We start from the raw sequence: 19,895 nt of genomic DNA on the forward strand, positions 1-19,895 counted from the left end.
GTTGACTTACTGGTAGCAATGTATAGGCAGGTATGTATTTGATACTGAAGATGTGTGCTTTCATATTTGAACAGTTACAACTTAAATGTCAGTAACAAACATTCTTGACGCAGACAAACATCTCAAACCAGCCTAAGGAGGTTTGCTAGTCTCCCAGCCTGGTCAGACCAGTTTGCTGACTAGTTTTAGAGGGGATTCGGGTACTTTTCAACTGGTCAGGCTGGGAAACCCGCTTAAACCAGCTAAAACCAGCACACAAGCTTGAGCTGGTTTTTCTTTCTGTCAGCTTAAACATTTAATCTAAAGTAAACAATTTAATTTCACTGTTTATTTCACACTTTCAATACCTGGCATCCTCTCAGTCTCTGTAGCAGTTGAAAACTAAATTCCTTCACCAAAACAGTGTAAACTGGTTTATTTATTCAATCCTGTCAGCAGAAAGAGAAAGTGCTGCGTGGGCAGTGCCTCAGGCAGATGTCCGCTTTGGTTTTTGTCTGACCCACTTGTACACGGTTTCCTCGAGGCTGACAAGGTTAAGAAGCTACCGGCAAATGCCACTGCCTCCATCTAAGAACAGCACAGCAGGTCATTAACATTTCTCTGGTAGGAACTTAGTGGAGAATATTAGCTTCCTCTGACTGATCTGCCTTTGGGGGGTTAGCTCACCCATATCCCGCTACCAGGACTAAACTGTGACTTTCAAAGTTCCCCGGTGTACATCAATCAGCTCACGACCCTGGGAAGCCAGTACAATTCACGAAAAAAAAAAGTTAAGCTTTTCGTTGAGCTTTCTGTATATAGTTGGCTTTCTGTCAGGACTCCAAAGTCTTTGTAGCTTGTATTTATCTAAATATGTCTTTGGAGTAAATCACAAAGCTGTCTAGCTTTTTGAAACCGGCTGAGCGCAGCCCTATTTTGGAAGACGCTTGGCTGGATTCAGAGAGGGTTCATTTCTCTGAAAACAATCAGTAGGCCACTTCTGAAAGTCCTGAGCCAGAGCTCTATGGTTTAGTTACTTGGGGCATGTTGAATTATTAGCCAGCTATTGTGGGTAGACAAAACTTGCATTGCTTTACACAGCAATATAATGACATGGAGTTACAGTATTATCCCGTATTACTTGATAATCACCATTTATACAACAGCAGAACCCAACTGCTTGTTTTCAGCTTTTCCGGACCCAAATATTTCAAGGAATAGTTCACCCAAAAGTGAAAATTCTGTCATTATTTACACACCCTCATGTCAGTTCTGGCCAGTCATTATAATGAAAGTGAATGAGGGCTGGGACTGTTAAGCTCCAAAATGACAAAATAATGTACTATATTTCCAGTCTTCTAAAGACATACAATAGTTATGAGGAAGAACATACTGAAACTACATCCTTGCTCTCGATTCATGAGCATTTAAGAGATTTCATGAGAGAAATAGTGATTTAAGGACACCATTTTTTATTAATATCTTTTCAAAGAATCAGTTCACGTTCCAAAACCGAACCATTCAGTCAGTGAGTTTGTCAAACTATGGTCAAACTGTCAAAACATTATTTAGTTTTAGGACTCAACAGTTAACAGCAATGGAATGGAACGATTTTTAGTGAATACATTTCAATTGGTTTGTCACACAAAGCTGACTACGGCAGAGTTTGAATATAGCGCATATTGTCCTTTTATGCTGTTTCGCTGACTTTTTATGGTTTAAAAAAAAATAACCATTTTTTTATGGTTCATTCTTTACAAGTGCAACTAGCGCGTTCTACAAAAAAAAATCTCCTTTTGTGATCCACAAGAGAAAGAATATTATACAGGTTTAGAATGATCTTCTAAGGTAGCGCTGCAGAGTCCAGTGTAAATAAGTCATTAACCAATCACTTAACTGTGCCATAAAATGTCATTACAAGGCTTTAAAAGCACAGTACACTTTGCAAAAAAAAACTGCAATTATTTTAAATCATGCTATGGAGAGCTCATTAAAGGAACCAATGAGCTAAATGGCTTCAGAGAGGCTGCAGACTTCAGGAGTCATGTTTGAGATTCAGTCTGTAGCTGAAAGATGGTTTGTGTTTGCAAGACTGAGTCCAAACCCCCACCAAAACACGCGGGGAGAAAACTTGATGTGTGGGAGAGCGACTTGTTTCTGATAAATAAAAGAAAACAAATGCTCAAAAGGAACATAAACCTGTCAGGGAAAGGAGAAAAACAAAAGACGTACTTTGTGACGCAAAAACTAGGGAGGGTAAAATCCAACCTCGACACTCCAATCAGGCAAACTCGAGATTCAATCAATCTATGTAGTTATGAAAAGGCCATCGCCGCTGTTTGGTGGTCATTTCATGCTGGTTAACTGCTCGCCTCTGCTGGGATAATTGTACCCGGAAGATTAAAGAGGGAAAGTTTAAAATTGGCTGAGGGGAAGGGGACATAAGACAAGATGATGCATTCTGCTTTCCTATTCCTCTTAATGCACCAATCACATGCAACCTGAGCTTTGGGTAATGGCAGGGAGTGACTGAGTCTCATGGGTATCACTGACCGAAATATCCTACATTACCAGCGCAGAGGCCTGTCTCAGAACAGGAACTGAAGTTAATATAGGGGCCCATTTAGCTGCACCGTTAATAAATAGGAGCAGGCATGTTCGGGACTGCCTTCTAATTCGTCATTCGCTTTTCATTCGGCTTCAACGGCTAGACAGAAAGATCTAGCCTTCTAAGAACAGGGCAAGGGTGGAAGAACATCTAGAAACCTGACCAAACCCCCGGATAGAGTGTATAAGAACGCTTGCATTGAGTATGAGGTACATTTCTGAGTCCACACAGTGAAATCTGTAACTGTAACCACAATTTTTCCAGGCTGCAGAGAGTGCTGACCACAAATGGCCTCCGGCAGTCATTACCGCACACGTCTCTGCAGGGCTTTTCCCCCACGACCCACAGACCGGTCTTTCTCTGTCTTCGCCGGCCAACGGCTACCATCCTCTCTTTTCCCTTCCTTATTCATCCGCAACGCCCTCTACTCCCATTTCATTCCACTCCGTCCTCAGTCTTACTCAGCGTTAAAACTTGCTCCTTACCTTTCCCTGACCCCTGTCAGTGTTCCCAGTCCTGCTGGCCACGGTCGGCCCCAGCCTCGCTCCGCCTAACCCTTCCCGCGTGCGACACGGTCGGCTTGCTTTCCCCAGCTGGCCGGGCTTGAGGTTTTTTAATGGGAAGGTTACGGGTGAGGCCGTTCATATCGCACTAACATCAACCAGCGTAACGAACCCTGACAAGGCAAGGTTACAAGCCCTGCCATAAACCGCTCCCGCCCTAAACAACTTTCATTAGGCGTACTCCGGTTTACATTTAGCAAATGTTAAAACAAGAGGGAGCAAACATGCTGTACTTTAGATTTGCTGTTGGAAAGGAGAATAATATGTCCTAAGTCCACTGACAGTTCCTCAGTGGACAGACAAGTTTCAAATTAATATTTGTAATATCAATAATGCATTCATGTTTTCATGAAACTGAACATGCAAGATATATTTATCTTTATCATTCTATTTTTATGTAGACAAACTTCATTTTATTATTGTTATCAGCCATGATCGATTATAAAATAGTTATTAGTTTGTTGGTATCAGTCAGAACATTAACACTGGCATATTCTTCCATGAAAATGCAGGAATCGGTGTGGAAATTAGACAGTAATTTCCAATGCTAGTCCCCATAATGCCTTTTAATATCAAGCTATAAAATGCATGTTCTATGAGTTGGCTGTAATAAAGATTTGTAGTCTTGACTGCTGTGACCAACCATGTGTCATACAGTATATCAGCAAATGTAGTAGCTTGTGAATGACGAGCAAAGACACTCGTGTGTTGTAATATTTCAAACCAGGGAAACTATTACATAAAAAGCTTCAAATGCCAGCATTAGGGCCAACCAATCTAATCTTCTCTGCCTCATGGAAACATTTGAGAAACACAAAGCTGCTCGCAGAACTTAATGGTGCTCTAGAGTGACTACCGTGTCACAATCGGCTTCAAATAAACACTTGTAAAGCTTAACCTCTGCTCCGGCACGGGCCTGACCTGATCGCGCTAGTTTCATTGACGACTGTAAATTCATAAATGAAGTATTTCCCGACTGCTAAGCCAAAACATGTCCCTGATTCAAAGCAGAGCAGGAAAATATTCAGAATAAGAATGTCGTTTATCCAAGAAAAATACTCCCTCCAGCACACCTTCTCCTCTCCATAAAGAGCACGGGGAGAGGTTGTGTCACATTAAGCTTGGCTGGGACTCCTGGTCCATCTGAAAGAATCACATCTGGATGGGCTGAAGGAATAACACAGAATATCCCTGCACTGACAGCATCCTTTAAACAGTGTTTGGGAAAGTCAAATATTTAAGCAAGATCCTTTCCAGTACAATGATCAAAATTCAAACAGTGGGAAGTTTGACCGCAAGCTTTTCCAGGCACGGATATCAAAGGGAAGCGATGACTTACAGGCGGCCCAACTTGGGTGTGGATTGGAACAGCAGCTCCGGCAGGACCTGCAGCCGGTTCCGGTTCAGGCGGCTGTGAGGAAGAGAGGACAGGGGAAGGGCAAGAGTTAGTGTGGTCAAAACGTCAGGAGGTAAGAAACGAAACGTAAGACACTGTGAGAATGACCTTATGCAGAGCACAGATCAGTGGGTATGTGTTTGTGTAGTTAGATTATCCAAGGCAAAAAGAGAAAGCGAAAACCAAACAAAGACGGAAAGGTTGTTTGACTTGCACATCGACATGCAGGCATCTGAATACCTAGATGGATGAGACAACAAGGCAAACACAAACGACACACAGACAGACCAATCCATCAATCTGATTGAAGAAACAAGCCGGGTCAGCATTGCTATCAGGACGAGCAACATCACGACAGGCCAATAGCTACATCCTGAGGTCAGGAGTCACATCTGTGCAGGGGCTGATGGGAAATAAATGTACTTCCTCTGAATAAGGTCTAGGTTATCTCCAGTAGTGCTCTTTAAAGGCTATTATCACTCACATGAGCCTGGCCAGACGGACTGTGGGATTTGGTATGACCCTTATCGCGGGAGTATGGGTTTTGATGATAGGATGCAGGGTCATGGAGCAAACCAAAGGTATGTGGAGGAGGAACATTACTTTTTCTTTTTTCTTTTTGAGAATCTACAACCTCTATGACTTGGGTTCTTGCTGTAGTCTTCAAGTAGACTCATTCTACAAGCGAAGAGTTGACTTTCTCTTAGACCGTGTGTCCACCAAAGCGTTTTTAGCTAGCTGAAAATGCCAGGCACTGCTGCAAACGCCTAGCTGTGGGCGCTTACGAGCGCTTCGGCACTGCAGCGTTTTTGTTTTTCAGTTGAGCTGCTTTGCTTGCTATGATATCCGCAGAAGTGTTACTAGTATCTCATTTCACAGATGTATTGTTTCTATATAAAAATGTTGATGTAAAGTATTTGCGTTGGGTCTTGTTTCGTCCTTTGTACAAGCAAAATGTGGCGGTTGGTCGGTGTGGTATTCGTCCCGCCCCTCCTCCAAGGTGTTTGGACGGCTGGAAAAAAATGGACAGTGATGAGCGTTGCGTTTTCCCCATAGGTGAACATTCTTCAACTCTCTGCGACCGGTAAAAAAAAAGCACAGCGCTCAGAGCTCAGTGTGAAATAGACGCTCAACTCCTTGTCACGTTGCTGGAGTTTTAAAAAACGTGGTGCTCCTATGGTGTTAATTGTAAAAATATGCTAGCCTCTGGAAAAAAAAAAACGCTTTGGTGGACACACGACCTTAGTGAGCCTCAACTACAGACAAATTCACAGCAACCATCATTCTGTCTGACTTGTATGGTATCTTACAATTGTGCTACACAAATCTGTGGGATAGTGACTACTGTAGAATTCTATCAATTTACGGTATTTAAAAATACATTAAAATTGCAATTCACAAATTCAAGTACTTTAACGTACATGTTGTATGACGAGCATGTCTTTAAGCATGTCTACAATTTTTGATCAAATAAATGCAGCCTTGGTGAGCAAGAAACTTTCAAACACATAAAAACTAAAATGACAAACCCCAAACCTTTGAACGGTAGAGTTTTAAAAAAGATGTGTAGACTCACATGTATTAAAGGTGTAAGTCAAATATGTTACTTTTTCACTTCATGGTTACACACATAACATCATAAAATAAGAAATCTTAAAAATTATGTAAAAATATGTTTATTTTCTGACCGTTACGGAGATAAATGCAGTAAATAAAAAGTTTACTTTTTTTAACCATATGAAACAAACATGAAATACAAAGAGTACATTTCTAAGAACTTGGCACGTGTTTCAAATGAGAATGAGACTTTTAAAAGATTAATTTTCTTTATCGTGGATACTCTTATTTGTCATTGACCTTAGCTTGGGGATCAATGGGAGTGGTTACCTCAAAACTTGACCCTTGTTAAACCACGGATTATAAACTTTATCTATTTTTTAGCACCAAAGTCACAACATGCTGCATGAAAACCTGTCTGTTCTTTCTGTATCAGTGATTCTAAAGCACTTGCTCTCATAGTGGGGTCAAGCTATTTATATGTCTGCTGGGTTACAACAACAACAACAACAAAAAGTCACACTCGAGTGTCAGATGGAGGGAATGCATGTGGTCACACTGGCCGTCTCGCCGCCGAGAGTGGGCCATTGAGTTAAATGCTGTGAAATTCCAAATACGAGTGATACATTGAGGAATGCACTTCTTAAGACCCAGATAAACCAGACCCACAAAACCACCACAGAGACCGATTCTTCAGAGGTGGTAAACAGACTGACAAACGTCGGTTCTCTTCGTGATGGTTGCTGATTTTGACGTACGTTCATCTCTAACACGTGGCGGCAGCTGCCAACAGACTCGGTTAAACACAGACAGACCCGTGCAAACATTTACAAGGAATGAAACGCACAGAGACATTCACACATAAACAAACTCAAGGATGCTAACACAGGCAAGCCAACGGTCCAGACATTCTTTGACCTTGTCCAACTGCAGTAATAGCTAGCATGTTTGGTCTGACCCAATGGTCAATTTCACTGGCAAGTGTTAAGATTCTCACCAGAAAAGAGCAAATGGCTGCGCTCCAGATGTCAGGGGGCAAAGAAGCACGTAAACCCCACTGGACTTAAAAAAGGAAAGTTATGGAGGTCACCTCCAAATTCTCAAAGTTCCTTTCGCGTTTGTGAAGATGTTTCAGATTAAAACCGACAAGGTCAATGTGTTGCTCATAAACAGCTACAAATTATTTTGTCCAAAACACACATACAGAAACATGTGGAATATGTATCATGACAGCATGTGAGTTCAATCATTTCCTCTATTTTTATACTTACATTCTCTCAAGCTGTCGGAGTTCCTGAAATGCTCCTCTTTCGATCACACTTATTTGATTGTTCTCCAGATGTCTGTGGGGGGAAAAAAGAACTTCATTATCCAATCAACTCCAGCGATTCAACTTCAACTGACATTGATTAGCCTCCCAGAGTGATTGAAATGACAGTTGAAAGACTAGACTTCACAACAGTGATAAGCAAACTGCCTTTTTCTCATGAAAACCAGAGCAGATTTTTCTCTGATTTTATGAAGTGTGCGGTTGCCTCAGCAGACCCTCATTCGTGTCCAGCATGCCTGTGACAATGTTCCGGAGGATAGTTTCAGATCTCTCCTCTACTCTGAAGTCTTTGTCATTTCAAGGCCCTTAAAATTTTCCAGATGCATTACAAAGACAGCACATCTCCATGGCTATTTCTTGTTTATATTTGAGTCTCTTTGAATTAGAACTAACACGCAGACACACGCATAGAACGCACACAGCCACTAAATTATATTCGGCACCGGATAATACAAGCAATCCCCCCAAAAGAGAGACAATCCCCCGAAGCAAAAGACATCCTAAAGTGTCTCTAAAGTGGACTTCTGCTTTCTGGGCTTATGAATGATGTTTTTAAAGAAAATGTTTAGACACGCAACTGTTTTTACAGCCATAATCCATGTTTTGTCAAATCATTCTGTCAGGAAAAGATGAGACACTTGGCTAAGGCCTTTTTATGAATACCGCAGCTTTAAGGCACGATCCAGCGCGCCGAGGCCAAAAACACAAGCGATCAGGGCGAGCCTAAATTGATTTCTTCGCAATAATTGCATTCTTTGCTGATAACAAACATATCATATAGTCTGCGTCTAACATAAATCTAAGTCTGAGTAACAATCTGCCTCATTCTTACAAAAAGGGGATCAACCCCAACATGGTTTATGTATTGGCATTAAACGTAATCCCTTTCGATCCTGACCAGATGGGTTTTGGTGTGCGCTGAAGAATAATAACAGTTTTTTTCTTCATTTTTCAGCATCTCTCCCTGTTTCTGTTCTTTGTCTTTCTCATCTTTATAGAAATGTTTTGAAGTTTTGCATGGAAACATATGAGACACAGGCAAACACCTATGCTTTCACAGGGGCTGACAAGGAGAATAGAAGACCTCTCAATTGAAAGGGTGAAGCAAGACACATGGTATTACTGGAATAGTCTTTGTTATTCTTGCCTTAAGCATTAACCAAGTGCTGGTTTATAGGCAGGACTCAGGTCAGTGCAGATGGCGCTTCCCTGAAGACTTTAGAATGGAAACGATCTATGACCCAAGGTAAGGTCAATCATAAATTTCAAAACTTAACTATTGTTCATTTATTATGAACAATTTACTTCATAATCAAATAAGTCAAATGGTGTAACCAACATGTAGACTCATTTGGGGAAAAAACAAGACAAATGATATCAAAGGACAATTTGCAGTGCAGCTGGCACTTCTCTGAGGAATTTCGAGTGGGAAAGTCTAATTGCCCCTCTTATGCTATTTTAAAGGTTCCTAATTTTCCTAATATTGTAAGAGGTCTCTTACAATATGTTTACATGCATCAAAGGACAAAAAAATACTCATAATATACATTGCAAATCACCTCATTTAACACCACTGATTTAAAACAAAAGATTCGCAAAAGTTTCGTAGCTTCATTAAGCAGTGTTTCGAACTCACCCATCACTACTCGACCCTGTGCCCGTACTTGAATACGAATACCTATCTGCTCATGTATTTGTCATGTAAGTGTCGCCCATCAACTGTTTGCTTGCTTGTAGTGTTATTATTAACAAAGCTGCAATAGATAGATCTTTGTCATTCATTCAGAAGACTATCGCAACCTTGTTTCATGATGACTTTAAAATATCAGATAATTTGGCGAAATTATGACAAGGCAAGGTTAGTTCAGGTTATAAAATGTCATGTGGAGAGAACCCCAAAAAAACGTTTGATATCTAAAAAATTTATAATTCTGATATTTGTACAGTATTTTTAAATAATCTTTTTTTTTTAAGAATAAATCATAGTGCAGCTAACACTTCTCAGAGGACTTTCACGTGGGAAAATAATATGTCACAGGGTGAATGTCGCGCATGAAGAGTGCATAGATGAGATTGGAGGCTTGTCCTGCGCTATCATACGGTGCAAGTCTTCCAGAGAGATAAGGGGGTGCCGAGGCTGTTCACGGGTCCCATGGAGAGGCTGCTTTTGGGGCATGGCATGGCTGTTAATCTCAAACCACCTTAAACTGCCTTTGTGCAGGCCGCCAGCCACTGCCTCTGCTTACGACTGCTCTCTTGGGCGTTTATTTTACTCCTCTTTTTTTTCCACTTGTTTATTTTTATCTCCATTCCTCTCTTTTTATGGGCTCTCATTCAGGAAGAAAACAGCACGGAGAAATACATGATTACAGTCATTAAGCTGCAAGAACACTTTCTCTACAGGAACCCAACTCGCTAGATCACGACTGACCTGCGCCTCTACTAGCAGCCGTCCCGTAATTTTTCGCGTTTCTGGTATGGAATATATTGTTACATATTCTTCAAACTCAAGAACACGCTTGAAGATTGACTGCATCTAAGGCAATGACTTCATGCGAGGTTCAGTCAAAGGGTCATGTTAAACGTGTCGAATTTACTCAGCTTAAATGTCAGTTTGTTTTATTATGACTTGTGCCGTAATCCTCCCGGCTTTCAGCCTCGAAACCTTTGATGGCTTTGACTGTAAAGACAACACGGAAGAGGAGGGGCACTTGGGAGTTAAAGGAAGGATTAACCATAAGAGTGAAAGATACAGAGTGACATCTTACAGCACGCGTAGGTTCTTGAGGCCAGAGAAGTCCACTTTGGTGATCCGGGTGATGTTATTCCTGTCCAGATCCCTGGAAAGAGAAAAAAGGAGGGGGAAGGGAGAGGGGATGAAAAAAAAAGTTAAAAGCTTTTTATTTCACTTATGCTTTCAAACATGATTTTTCAAGTAGCAGCTCACAGCAGAGTCAGTAAACAGAGAATTTAAATACAGAGGCTCCCTGGCAGAGCCTCAACGGCCCCGACTCGCACCAGATGCCCGCGGGGCAACGCTGTTCAAAGCTGGCGTCTGCCAGCGAGCATTAGTGCCATGCTGCGGGTTACTGAGTCTGAGAGGCCGACATCAGCTCCGCCACTCTGCCTCGCATTCACTGCGCTGGAGGCGACTCACTTTCAGCATGCTGCTATTGTACTGCCTCGACTCTAAACGTTCCCACACACACACACACACGACGCACATGGCTCGGGATCACGTTAGCGTACACACCTGCCCTTTTCTGTTCTGTCGTGTCTGTACAATAACTGTATACAAAGCAATTATTTTCTTTCAATACGTTTATCTGCTTTTTCTTTTCCATGCAGAAAACAGATAACTAAAGGCTCAGAAAAATGGCAGAGGAATGATATTTTGTTCTGTATGTAAGCAAAGCGAATGAAATGTGGGAATAAACTGCTTGAGAGAGACAGATTGCATGGAAACATTTTTGTTTGGAAAACGTCTCTTCTTGCATCTGAGTGAATTATATATTACCAAACTAAGTATTTTTCCACTCTAGTCAATATCTTATACTTTTCCCAGACTGTTATTTTATCAGTTGTTTCAAGCGTGTCTAAAATTGTATACATTTACTGAAATGAGTATACATGCCTATGGATACGAACTGACTTCCTCTGTGGGACGCTGTTTACTCGAGCTCCGCCACACTGAAAAGATTACCGTTGAGAAATATACAGTGACATATGATGACACACGCATACACTTACACACTAACATCAGGCCGTCTCAGTGTGCTTCTCATAATATACATAAACATTTATAAATCTGATTTAAAGGCATATTGGATTTCAAAAGATTCCCCCAGAACCACAAAACGCACATCAAGCAGACTAATATGAGCCATATAGGAAACATATTACAGGGGACAGGCCATTTACAGACCATGGAGTCCATAACATGATCCTCTTCTAGATGGCGGCAGCATTTTTGGGCATCAAATGCATGTAGAAAAAGGCAGCACACTTGGTTTAGAAACAAGGCCCTCATCTGCTTTGAAAACCAAACATGACAGAATATTTCACACTTGCTTTTCAGCATAAAGATAAAGACATGTAAATTATCTAATTTAAAAAAAATGTTTTAAGGAAAAATGTTCCCACAAAAATTGTCCCAACTGTCTTAGAGTTGTGTAAACAACTGCTAATTATGCATGTTAAGAGTTTGAGAGTTCCCAGCATGCACTGCAGCATAAATAAATGATGTGATTACTGTAATAGGATTATTGCTTTACTGTTTGCTGACTTTATTTATCCTGTTGTCGTTTTTTAATCGTGTTCTGTTGTGTGTGGTAATGTAAAGAGCTTATTTCACTTAACAGAGTTGAAGATTATCATCGTTCTTGAGGTAGATTACCATTCGAAAGTTCAGTATGATTGTTTTTCTTAAAGAAATATTATTTATTCAGCAAGGACATATACTGAATTGAGCAAACATCACAGTAAAGATGTTTATATACTGTAGCCTTTTTCAAGTACTGTAGGCTAAGTGATGTTCTTTTGAACTTTCATCAAATATTACTGAAAAGTATCAGAGTTTCCACAAAAAATATAAAGCAGCACAAATGTTTTCAACATTGATAATAATAAGAAATGTTTCTTAAGCATCAAATCAGCATATTCAAATGATTTCTGAAGGATCATGTGACACTGAAGACTGGAGCAATGACTGCCATAATTTAGGATTAAATTACGTTTTAAACTATATTCAAATAGAATAATATTTTACAATATTACTGATTTTACTGTATTTTTAGTCAAATAAATGCAGCCTTGGTGAGCATAAGAGACTTCTTTCAAAAACATTTTAGAAACTTGCCAACCCCAAACTTTTGAACAGCACTGAATATGATCTAAATGTTGAGCTCTATTTGCATATGAAGATATTGTATATTAAAGACTGCATATTTATTTGCAAATAGTTAATGACTGATCGGCTGTGTTGAGATTTCCCTCTGACTCAATGGACCTGTTCACATTTTAGTCCCCATTCCTTTAAATTGCATTTAAAAAAAGATATGTACATTATTCACAGTATCTGAGTTGAACTCCAAAATCTTAATGCATCATGTTTCCTTGATTTTCTTAACTTCTCAATAATCCTCTACATACACTGTTCCCACAAATTCCCAGTCTCTCCACGTCACTCTCTTTCTGTTTTCACGTCCTAATCTCCAAGTAGCTCTCCCTTCTGTAGTTTTCTCATCTCGTATCCTCTCACCTGCTTGCAATGTAATCCCACTAATAACATTTCCTCCTCTCCCGATCCTTCACTTCAATCCTCACCGTGTCAGTTTTTTTTTTTACAGTACGTGTTAACAGCCTGGGGAGCAAACTAAGTCCTACTTCCTCTAGATACTCAATCAAACCTCCGGTCACACTGACAAGGTGGAGTTCACAGATATGGCAGCCCCCTACTGGCTATTGTTTGTTTTAATTTGTTGAGGGGATAAGGTGCCCATTCAAACGGCAGGTGTTCTGCTCTAACAATGCACCCCCCCTCGGGGGTCCTACCCCGCCCACACATGCCGTTAGACCACTCAACCCGACTCGTCCAGGTCATAAGCCGGCAGACCACTCTGGTAAGATGTCCTTTTCAGAACGAAACCGGACAAAGAGAAGAATCTTTGCGATTTTGGCTGGAGGTTATTTTGACTGTGTCGGGACTCGGGATGCAATTGCAACACCCCAGGCGACCAAGGTACCCTAAGACCTCAAAGTCGCACAAGAAAAATGTGCATGAAAACAAAAGTTTTTTTTCCCCCTGTTCCCATATGATACCCTGCCTCTCAATGTGTTTCCTGTCATAATCTGCTGCTATTTTCCTCAAAGCCACGCTAGTCTAGTCCTCAAAAGCTGATAGGTATGCTCCATTTCCTCTTGAATGCTGCTTCTCATCGCTGTTTGGAATCTTAAATGAGTTTTTCCTCTTGGACCTCTGGTTTGGACGCCTTAGATGTCTTATAGGGTCCCACTTATCAATACTAACACATTAATATTCTCCTCATAAGATGCACAAGTTATTAGCAGAACAGATAGACGATACATCAAAAGAACAAATTATGTTTCTCATGTCTATTGATTAATTACAACTAAACGCCTTGAGATAAGCACAGATAAAGACCACACGAGATTATGCTTGTCCTGTGAATTTTAATTAACAAGTTCACTGTCATAACTGTCAATGGAAGAACACTTGAATTTCTGCAACCTATTATCTCTTTATTAAATGACTGTATTAATTAACATTTCTCCTTCACTGAAGTAATTCACAAAGGCATCCATGTGACACTGAAAATTAGAAAGCAGATGCTAAAGGATAGACACAGATAGGGATATTTTATTAACTTTCATGTACCAGCGTGTAATTATTTTGTGCATTTCAAACAGATAGATGCCTCATTACCTCCTCCTCACTCTCCCATAACAGAGCACTTTCCTTTTCCCAGTTTGTCTGGACGTTCTTCGCTGAAATGTTATGGGGGGGGGGGGGGGGGGGGGGGGGGGTTATTACCGCTCTTTCATCTCCCATGAGCCATGCAGTCAGCAGCCATGTGGCTACCACACATCTCCACTGGACACATGCAGTCCTGTCCCAGAATTCCTAAAGTGCACCTCCTGACATATTACTACCGCCTAAAAAGCTCTTGACGGTTCCATATTCCTTGAAACCGTCACAAGGTTCCATATACTATACTATAACTTTTTCTTTTTTTTTACAGGCAAATCTCTGCATGTTAGCAGTCAAAACCAAAAAATAGTATCTCCTATTCCTGATTACCTAGCATGACTAGTGATGATTGTTTATTGACTTTGGACAATTTGTCTTAGGACATATTGGATTTGGGGGTTGGACTGTCTTTCCATGGGGATAAAGGCCAACTCATCACTTGGGTTTCAGGATGAAGGCAGTGAAAATGAAGAAGCCAATGCGTCTTTGAATTCCTCTGCATTGTTTATGCACAATGTTGGCAGTTTCCATCTCCGGAAGAGTTTCATTCAGTAAATATTTTCATTACAGCCATGTCTGGATGCACTCTCCACTGAAGGACTCTCACTTCACACTAAGCAGAGCGGACAAAAATGAATTATTTCATATTCCGTTTTTGAACGTTTGCCCCCTGGATGGTTTATTTTCAAACCCTGACAGCTAATAGCGCAGACGGCCTGGTGTTCTTTCACAGTATATGAGTTCTTAAATTACTAGAGTAACGCTTGGCTGAGAGGTGACAAGGGCATCTTCAACACTTCTGTGTGAAAGTCAATATGACAGCCAGGCTACAAAAGGCTCATCAATAACACAAGTCTCATCTTGGACTCCAGGGGTAACCAAGGATACCCCCCCCCCCCCTCCAAGCCCACCATCTTTCCAAAGACGTCATTACCAGGAACAGCAGTCAAAACTGAGGGTCTCAACGACTGTCCCCATATCTAACAAAAGTCTCTGTGCCAGGCCACCACGGGTTTATTTATTTGGCTTTATTTGGCTCTATTTCCAGTGTTGCCTGTATACATTTCTCCAAAAAAGGCTGTTGTTTTTCTCCCATCGTAACTGATGTTAAGCAGGGGACTTTTGAAGTCGTTACTTCCTATGCTAAAGTAGCTCACCACAAGCCACAAATGAAATATAGCAAACTCCTGTGAATGTGAATCTATGTGAAAGACAATATATTTTGGACATATATCACTAGGGCTTGACATTAACTGTTTTGCTCACCAGCCACTGTGGCTAGTGGTTTTCCAAAGTTACTAGCCACAATTTTGACATTGATACCATGAGAAAAAACTGCCATATGGATATTTTTTTTATATTATCTCAGCAGGTATATTAGGCTGCTGTCACTTTAAGACCTGAAGCACTGTTACACATGCGTTTTCTTTCTCAACTGTTTACGTTCACTTAAAACATAACTGACTGTGTTTATGAGAATATTTGCCAAAACCGGTATCTTGACATTATTTGTGTATTTGTATTTGTGTGTGTGTATTTGACTTTTTAAGCCCAATAAGCAGCGAAAACGAACTCAATTTAGAACTGAGGTGGCTTTGCTGGCACTGCTGAAATCCACATGAATGTGGCGGGTTGGCGGGTGTTAATGTCAAACCCTGCAAATCAGATAATATATATATATTATATCAATTAACAGCAATAAACATACAGTTAAACTAAATACTACATGGAGCAAACCGGGTGTAAAATGTGTAGGGACTCAAATAAATGTCACACTACATCACTATTTGTCTGAGCTTTTTACTACAAAAGTTGTTACACTTCTGAAAATTCAGCTAATGGCAGAACTACTTTTCCTCCCCAACACTTGATTAGAGTCACATCCGCTTTCTTTCTGCGCACCAAAAGCCTATAAAATCCTGATCAAATCATTCCGAAATTCTGGTTTGATTCTTTTGTTTACTGGTTGCTAGCTGCAACCCAGTGTTTGAGTCTGTGAAACTTACATCACAGTAACAAAATCATAAAACCACACACGGTTTTATTCATATTTGTTAGCTTAGGATAAACACTGTCACTTCTAGCTACACTAAGCTATAACTAACAAGATGTGCTGATGAGAATTACGAAGCCCTTGTGTTGCTTTGGTGACAAAGCCCGCAAAACAAGAGCCCTCGTAAACCCGAAATGGCCCGGAGGCGTGCACAATATCAAATCCAGCCTTCCATGACACAAGCTTGGAAGATTCACAGACTTCTGAGTCCGGGACATTCGGAGTGACCTCTTCGAGACGTTTGTGACAAGGGGTCTGCTGGCTCCCAGACTCACCAAAGACAGCATTAAGCTTTGATGCACTGCCTGAAATGAGGCACATTAAATATTTTCCGTACATGAAAACATAAAGGTTGGGTGGTGAATCGTTCCCTTGAGTCTTTGCCCACAATCAGTGCCAGCAGCTGTCTGGCAGGCTGCAGTGTGTGAACGCTCACCGAGCGAGAGACTTCACATATGCTCCTCATATGCCCACTGAGGTCAGCAGGGCACCGGAGACCACAAACCCACCTCCTGACTCGCTCCAACACCAACACAACAAACACACACACTATCCCGCTGACTGACTCACTGCGATAATAAAAGAAAAAACTGACATGCAGCATAAGCAAATGCTGATAAACGGATATGCGATCTAGGGTGGAGCTACCAGTTGGGAAAGCAGGAGTTGGCGGTTTCACACCGAAACTTCATTAAGAGACCCCGAGTGTGATGAGAGGAAGGGAATGCTGCTATTCTCTCTCCTGATCCAGCAGACCAAACACACTACGCCAGCCACAAAGTGCCACATTGTTCCTGAAGTGTTAACTGCGAGAGGGCCTAAGACTCCGGCGGAGAGAATTTGCTATTAAACGCTACTAAGTGTGTGCGTAACTGGTGCAAATTAAAGCGAGAGAGATGAAAGAGTGAAAGAGCGAGAGAGTGTGTGTGTGTGTGTGTGTGTGTGTGTGAGAGTGACTGAAAGGGGATATTACAGTTGCGACAGGAGCTACTAATGAGCACAAAATCATATGAGCTGTCAAAGAGAGAAAAGCCTTTCAAATAAATGCACATTTATTAGAGGGAAATGTGCCTGAACTCTGGAATTGTGGGTAACTAGGCCTTGCTTAGGGCAGAGGTGCAGTCATTACAGTTAAATCAACACTGCAGGGTGCTCTGGGAAACCTGGTGGCGTGTTAATCGTACCCAGGAGACATGGAGACGTGTCCTCCTGGACTTTGAGCAGTCCTTAAAACTGCTACATGTATGTTACAGATGCCGAAGTGTGGATGATTTGCTTGGTTTTCAATTAATAAAATCATACTATAAGAATATGCAAAGTCATTAAAAAAAATACTTTGCACACCGTGAATGACTTACATCTGTCTCTAGTTTAAGCAAGACGCAACCTGACATGGTATATTTTAAAACAAATCCAATATACCGCAGGTCATGACCTTTATTTATTTTTCTCTCCACATGAAAAATTCCACTGAAAAGACCTTTAGAGGTTAAAGGTTGGAAGGTTCAACCAGACCTCTGGCTGTTGAACAGACTGGATGCCTTTCCTTTCCTATCAAATAAAAAAAAACCCGAAATATTATATTATAACAGATGGTTATGATATTTAAAGAACTGTCACGGCTTATCATGACAGAAGTGCCGCAGGTGGAAACAGGGAAATTAAGGATATTTTCTCAGTGAAAATCACCAGTGGTTAGAAGTAATCTAAACACATAAGAGAGTCGGTCTTCAGCTGCAGTGCGCCCCTCAACGGACTTGTGGTTCCCCAACTTCCCCAACTAATACAGCCAAGATACATACACACACTCACACCATATGGTCATTAATCATGTTAAAGTTTGTGTAAACTCATTATCCTGGATGAAAGAATCAGATGCAATGCTGTTCAACATTCAGATGTGGACACATATGAAGAGCAGTTAATATCTCAACACTCGTTTAAAACAATCTGAATTGAATTAATGAAATGTGATTTTACTCGACTCCAAACTCTTCAAACACTCACATTATTGCACTGAACACTGAACAGTGAACTCATGCATTTGACAAATATATACTGAATTACTGCTAAATTAAACCAAACAGTATGTACATCCTCCAAGCATATTTGTTACTGATATTAAAAATTAATATTTATAAAAAAAGACTCTAAGAACTAAACTGACCTTCTTTAAATACTGTCATAACAGTGTTTAAAGAGGAAAACAACTGCCTCATCAATTGAGCAAAGATTCTAAAGTATCATGTTATTTGGTTGTATCAACTTCAGATATCTTATTAAGAAAAACTAGTGCCCATATTACACAAAATACAGTGTATTAACCCATTTAATCTAACTGATAACATATACTGATGTGTTAGAGTTGTCTTGAACAAAAAAAACCTTGATTTCATGTGAACACTTTTTTTCATGCCTGGTTAAAAAGTCACATGACCAGAGCTTTTTTATTCCCGTTTGTCCATCTGAGAGATGAGGTATTTTAAAGAGCCTATTATTATTGATGTGTTATTAAACTGATGTAGCCTACTAATTGATTATTTATATCATAGTATAATGGCAAGGAAAAGAAATATGCATTTATTATTGAATTAGCATTGCTTTTCCTGCAGTTGCTTTTAAAAATCCTTGTAACTGAGAAAATTTGATAGGTATAGAAACAATTTTCACTCAGAAATTGCAAGTAGCCTACATTTCGGGGGGATATTAAACCTTTTAGTAAAAGGCATGCAGTTGTATCACTGGTCTCCAGTGAGTAATAATAGGTTTAGCCTACTTATAGCTTCAAAACAACTTGCACTTATTATTTTGCATGTTCATTAATATTACATTGTGTTTAATAATAGTAGCCTACCATTCATTATGTGTAAAATGGAGACTACAAGTCATCAATTTAAAAAAAAAATCAAGTAAAAAAAAAGATGCATCTCCCACTCACATTACATATAATCGCGACATTGTCACGAGAAAAACGCGCCAGTGTCATTATATTATCGTTGTTCAAATAACGCGATAATAGGCGTACTTACAGCCTCTCGGCATTCCTCGGGATTCCCCTGGGCACCGTCCTGAAGCCTTGACCCTGACAATCCACATGAGAGCCCGAACAACTGCACTTATGCGGGCATCCATTGACAGCAGAGCACAGCAGCCCGCAGAGCACAGCCACTGTCCCCCAATACTGCACCCACCGCATCGTATATCCTCTGAGGCTGATAGCAGTCTAATAACAATAGAACAAAAATCAAAAACAATAAAACTACGCAAAACAAACTAATGCGTAGGCTATATGAAAAACAAAACAACAAAAACTGTATCCGCGTCTTGCCAACAGAAAATTAAGTCCCGCGGGTGGAAAAAAAACAAGTAGAACGAGGGAATAACTTAACGGTGAACTATAGTTCCAACTTTAAAAACTTCTCGAAATACATCAGAAAAAACGTTCCTCATTCAAACGTAAAGTTGCATGTCTCTCCACACCACTGAACCAGACAGATGCGCATCAAAAGTTAGAAAAAGCACATCGCTGCCTAGGAAAAGCCCATAAAAAAAGTCCGCAAAATCATTCAGAATGTCCAAAGTGATTGCTTCTCATCCTTCACCAATTCCGCTTTTTTTTGGTCCAGCATGCAAATCTTCATTGATAGTGATAGAGGGACTTCAGCGGAGCTCGTACCTATTTGATTTCCAGCCCCCAAACTCTGCGCTCCACACTCCTACTGGCTCGTCTACGTGATGTCATTCAGGGATAGGTTTGGGGTCTCGACTCGAGAAGTTGTTGGGACTGCTTCAAATTACTCAGCCCACACCAAATGCTCGTTAACTCTGAGTGGAAGAACACAAAGTTATGAATTAGTAACCGCAGTTCAAAAAAGACAAAGACACTTCAGCAGCAGCATTTTGAAATGGCAAAGCAAGA

The 19,895-nt window shown here is 40.6% G+C and overlaps 1 protein-coding gene across 1 annotated transcript in view; it reads right to left on the minus strand.

Moving 5' to 3' along the window:
• The window catches only part of slit3 (slit homolog 3), a 171,812-nt gene extending 152,166 nt beyond the window's left edge, over positions 1-19,646 (minus strand). The window contains exons 1-4 of the mRNA XM_079631727.1: positions 19,006-19,646; positions 10,202-10,273; positions 7,375-7,446; positions 4,490-4,561 (exon numbers count right to left, since the gene is read on the minus strand). Of these exons, the coding sequence (XP_079487853.1) occupies positions 4,490-4,561; positions 7,375-7,446; positions 10,202-10,273; positions 19,006-19,172 (383 nt within the window). The 5' untranslated portion in view covers positions 19,173-19,646. The remainder of the gene's footprint in view (positions 1-4,489; positions 4,562-7,374; positions 7,447-10,201; positions 10,274-19,005) is intronic.
• Positions 19,647-19,895: the final 249 nt, after the last annotated feature.

The sequence above is a fragment of the Phoxinus phoxinus genome (assembly GCF_949152265.1).
Source record: "Phoxinus phoxinus genome assembly, chromosome: 12".
NCBI classification, from domain to species: domain Eukaryota; kingdom Metazoa; phylum Chordata; class Actinopteri; order Cypriniformes; family Leuciscidae; genus Phoxinus; species Phoxinus phoxinus.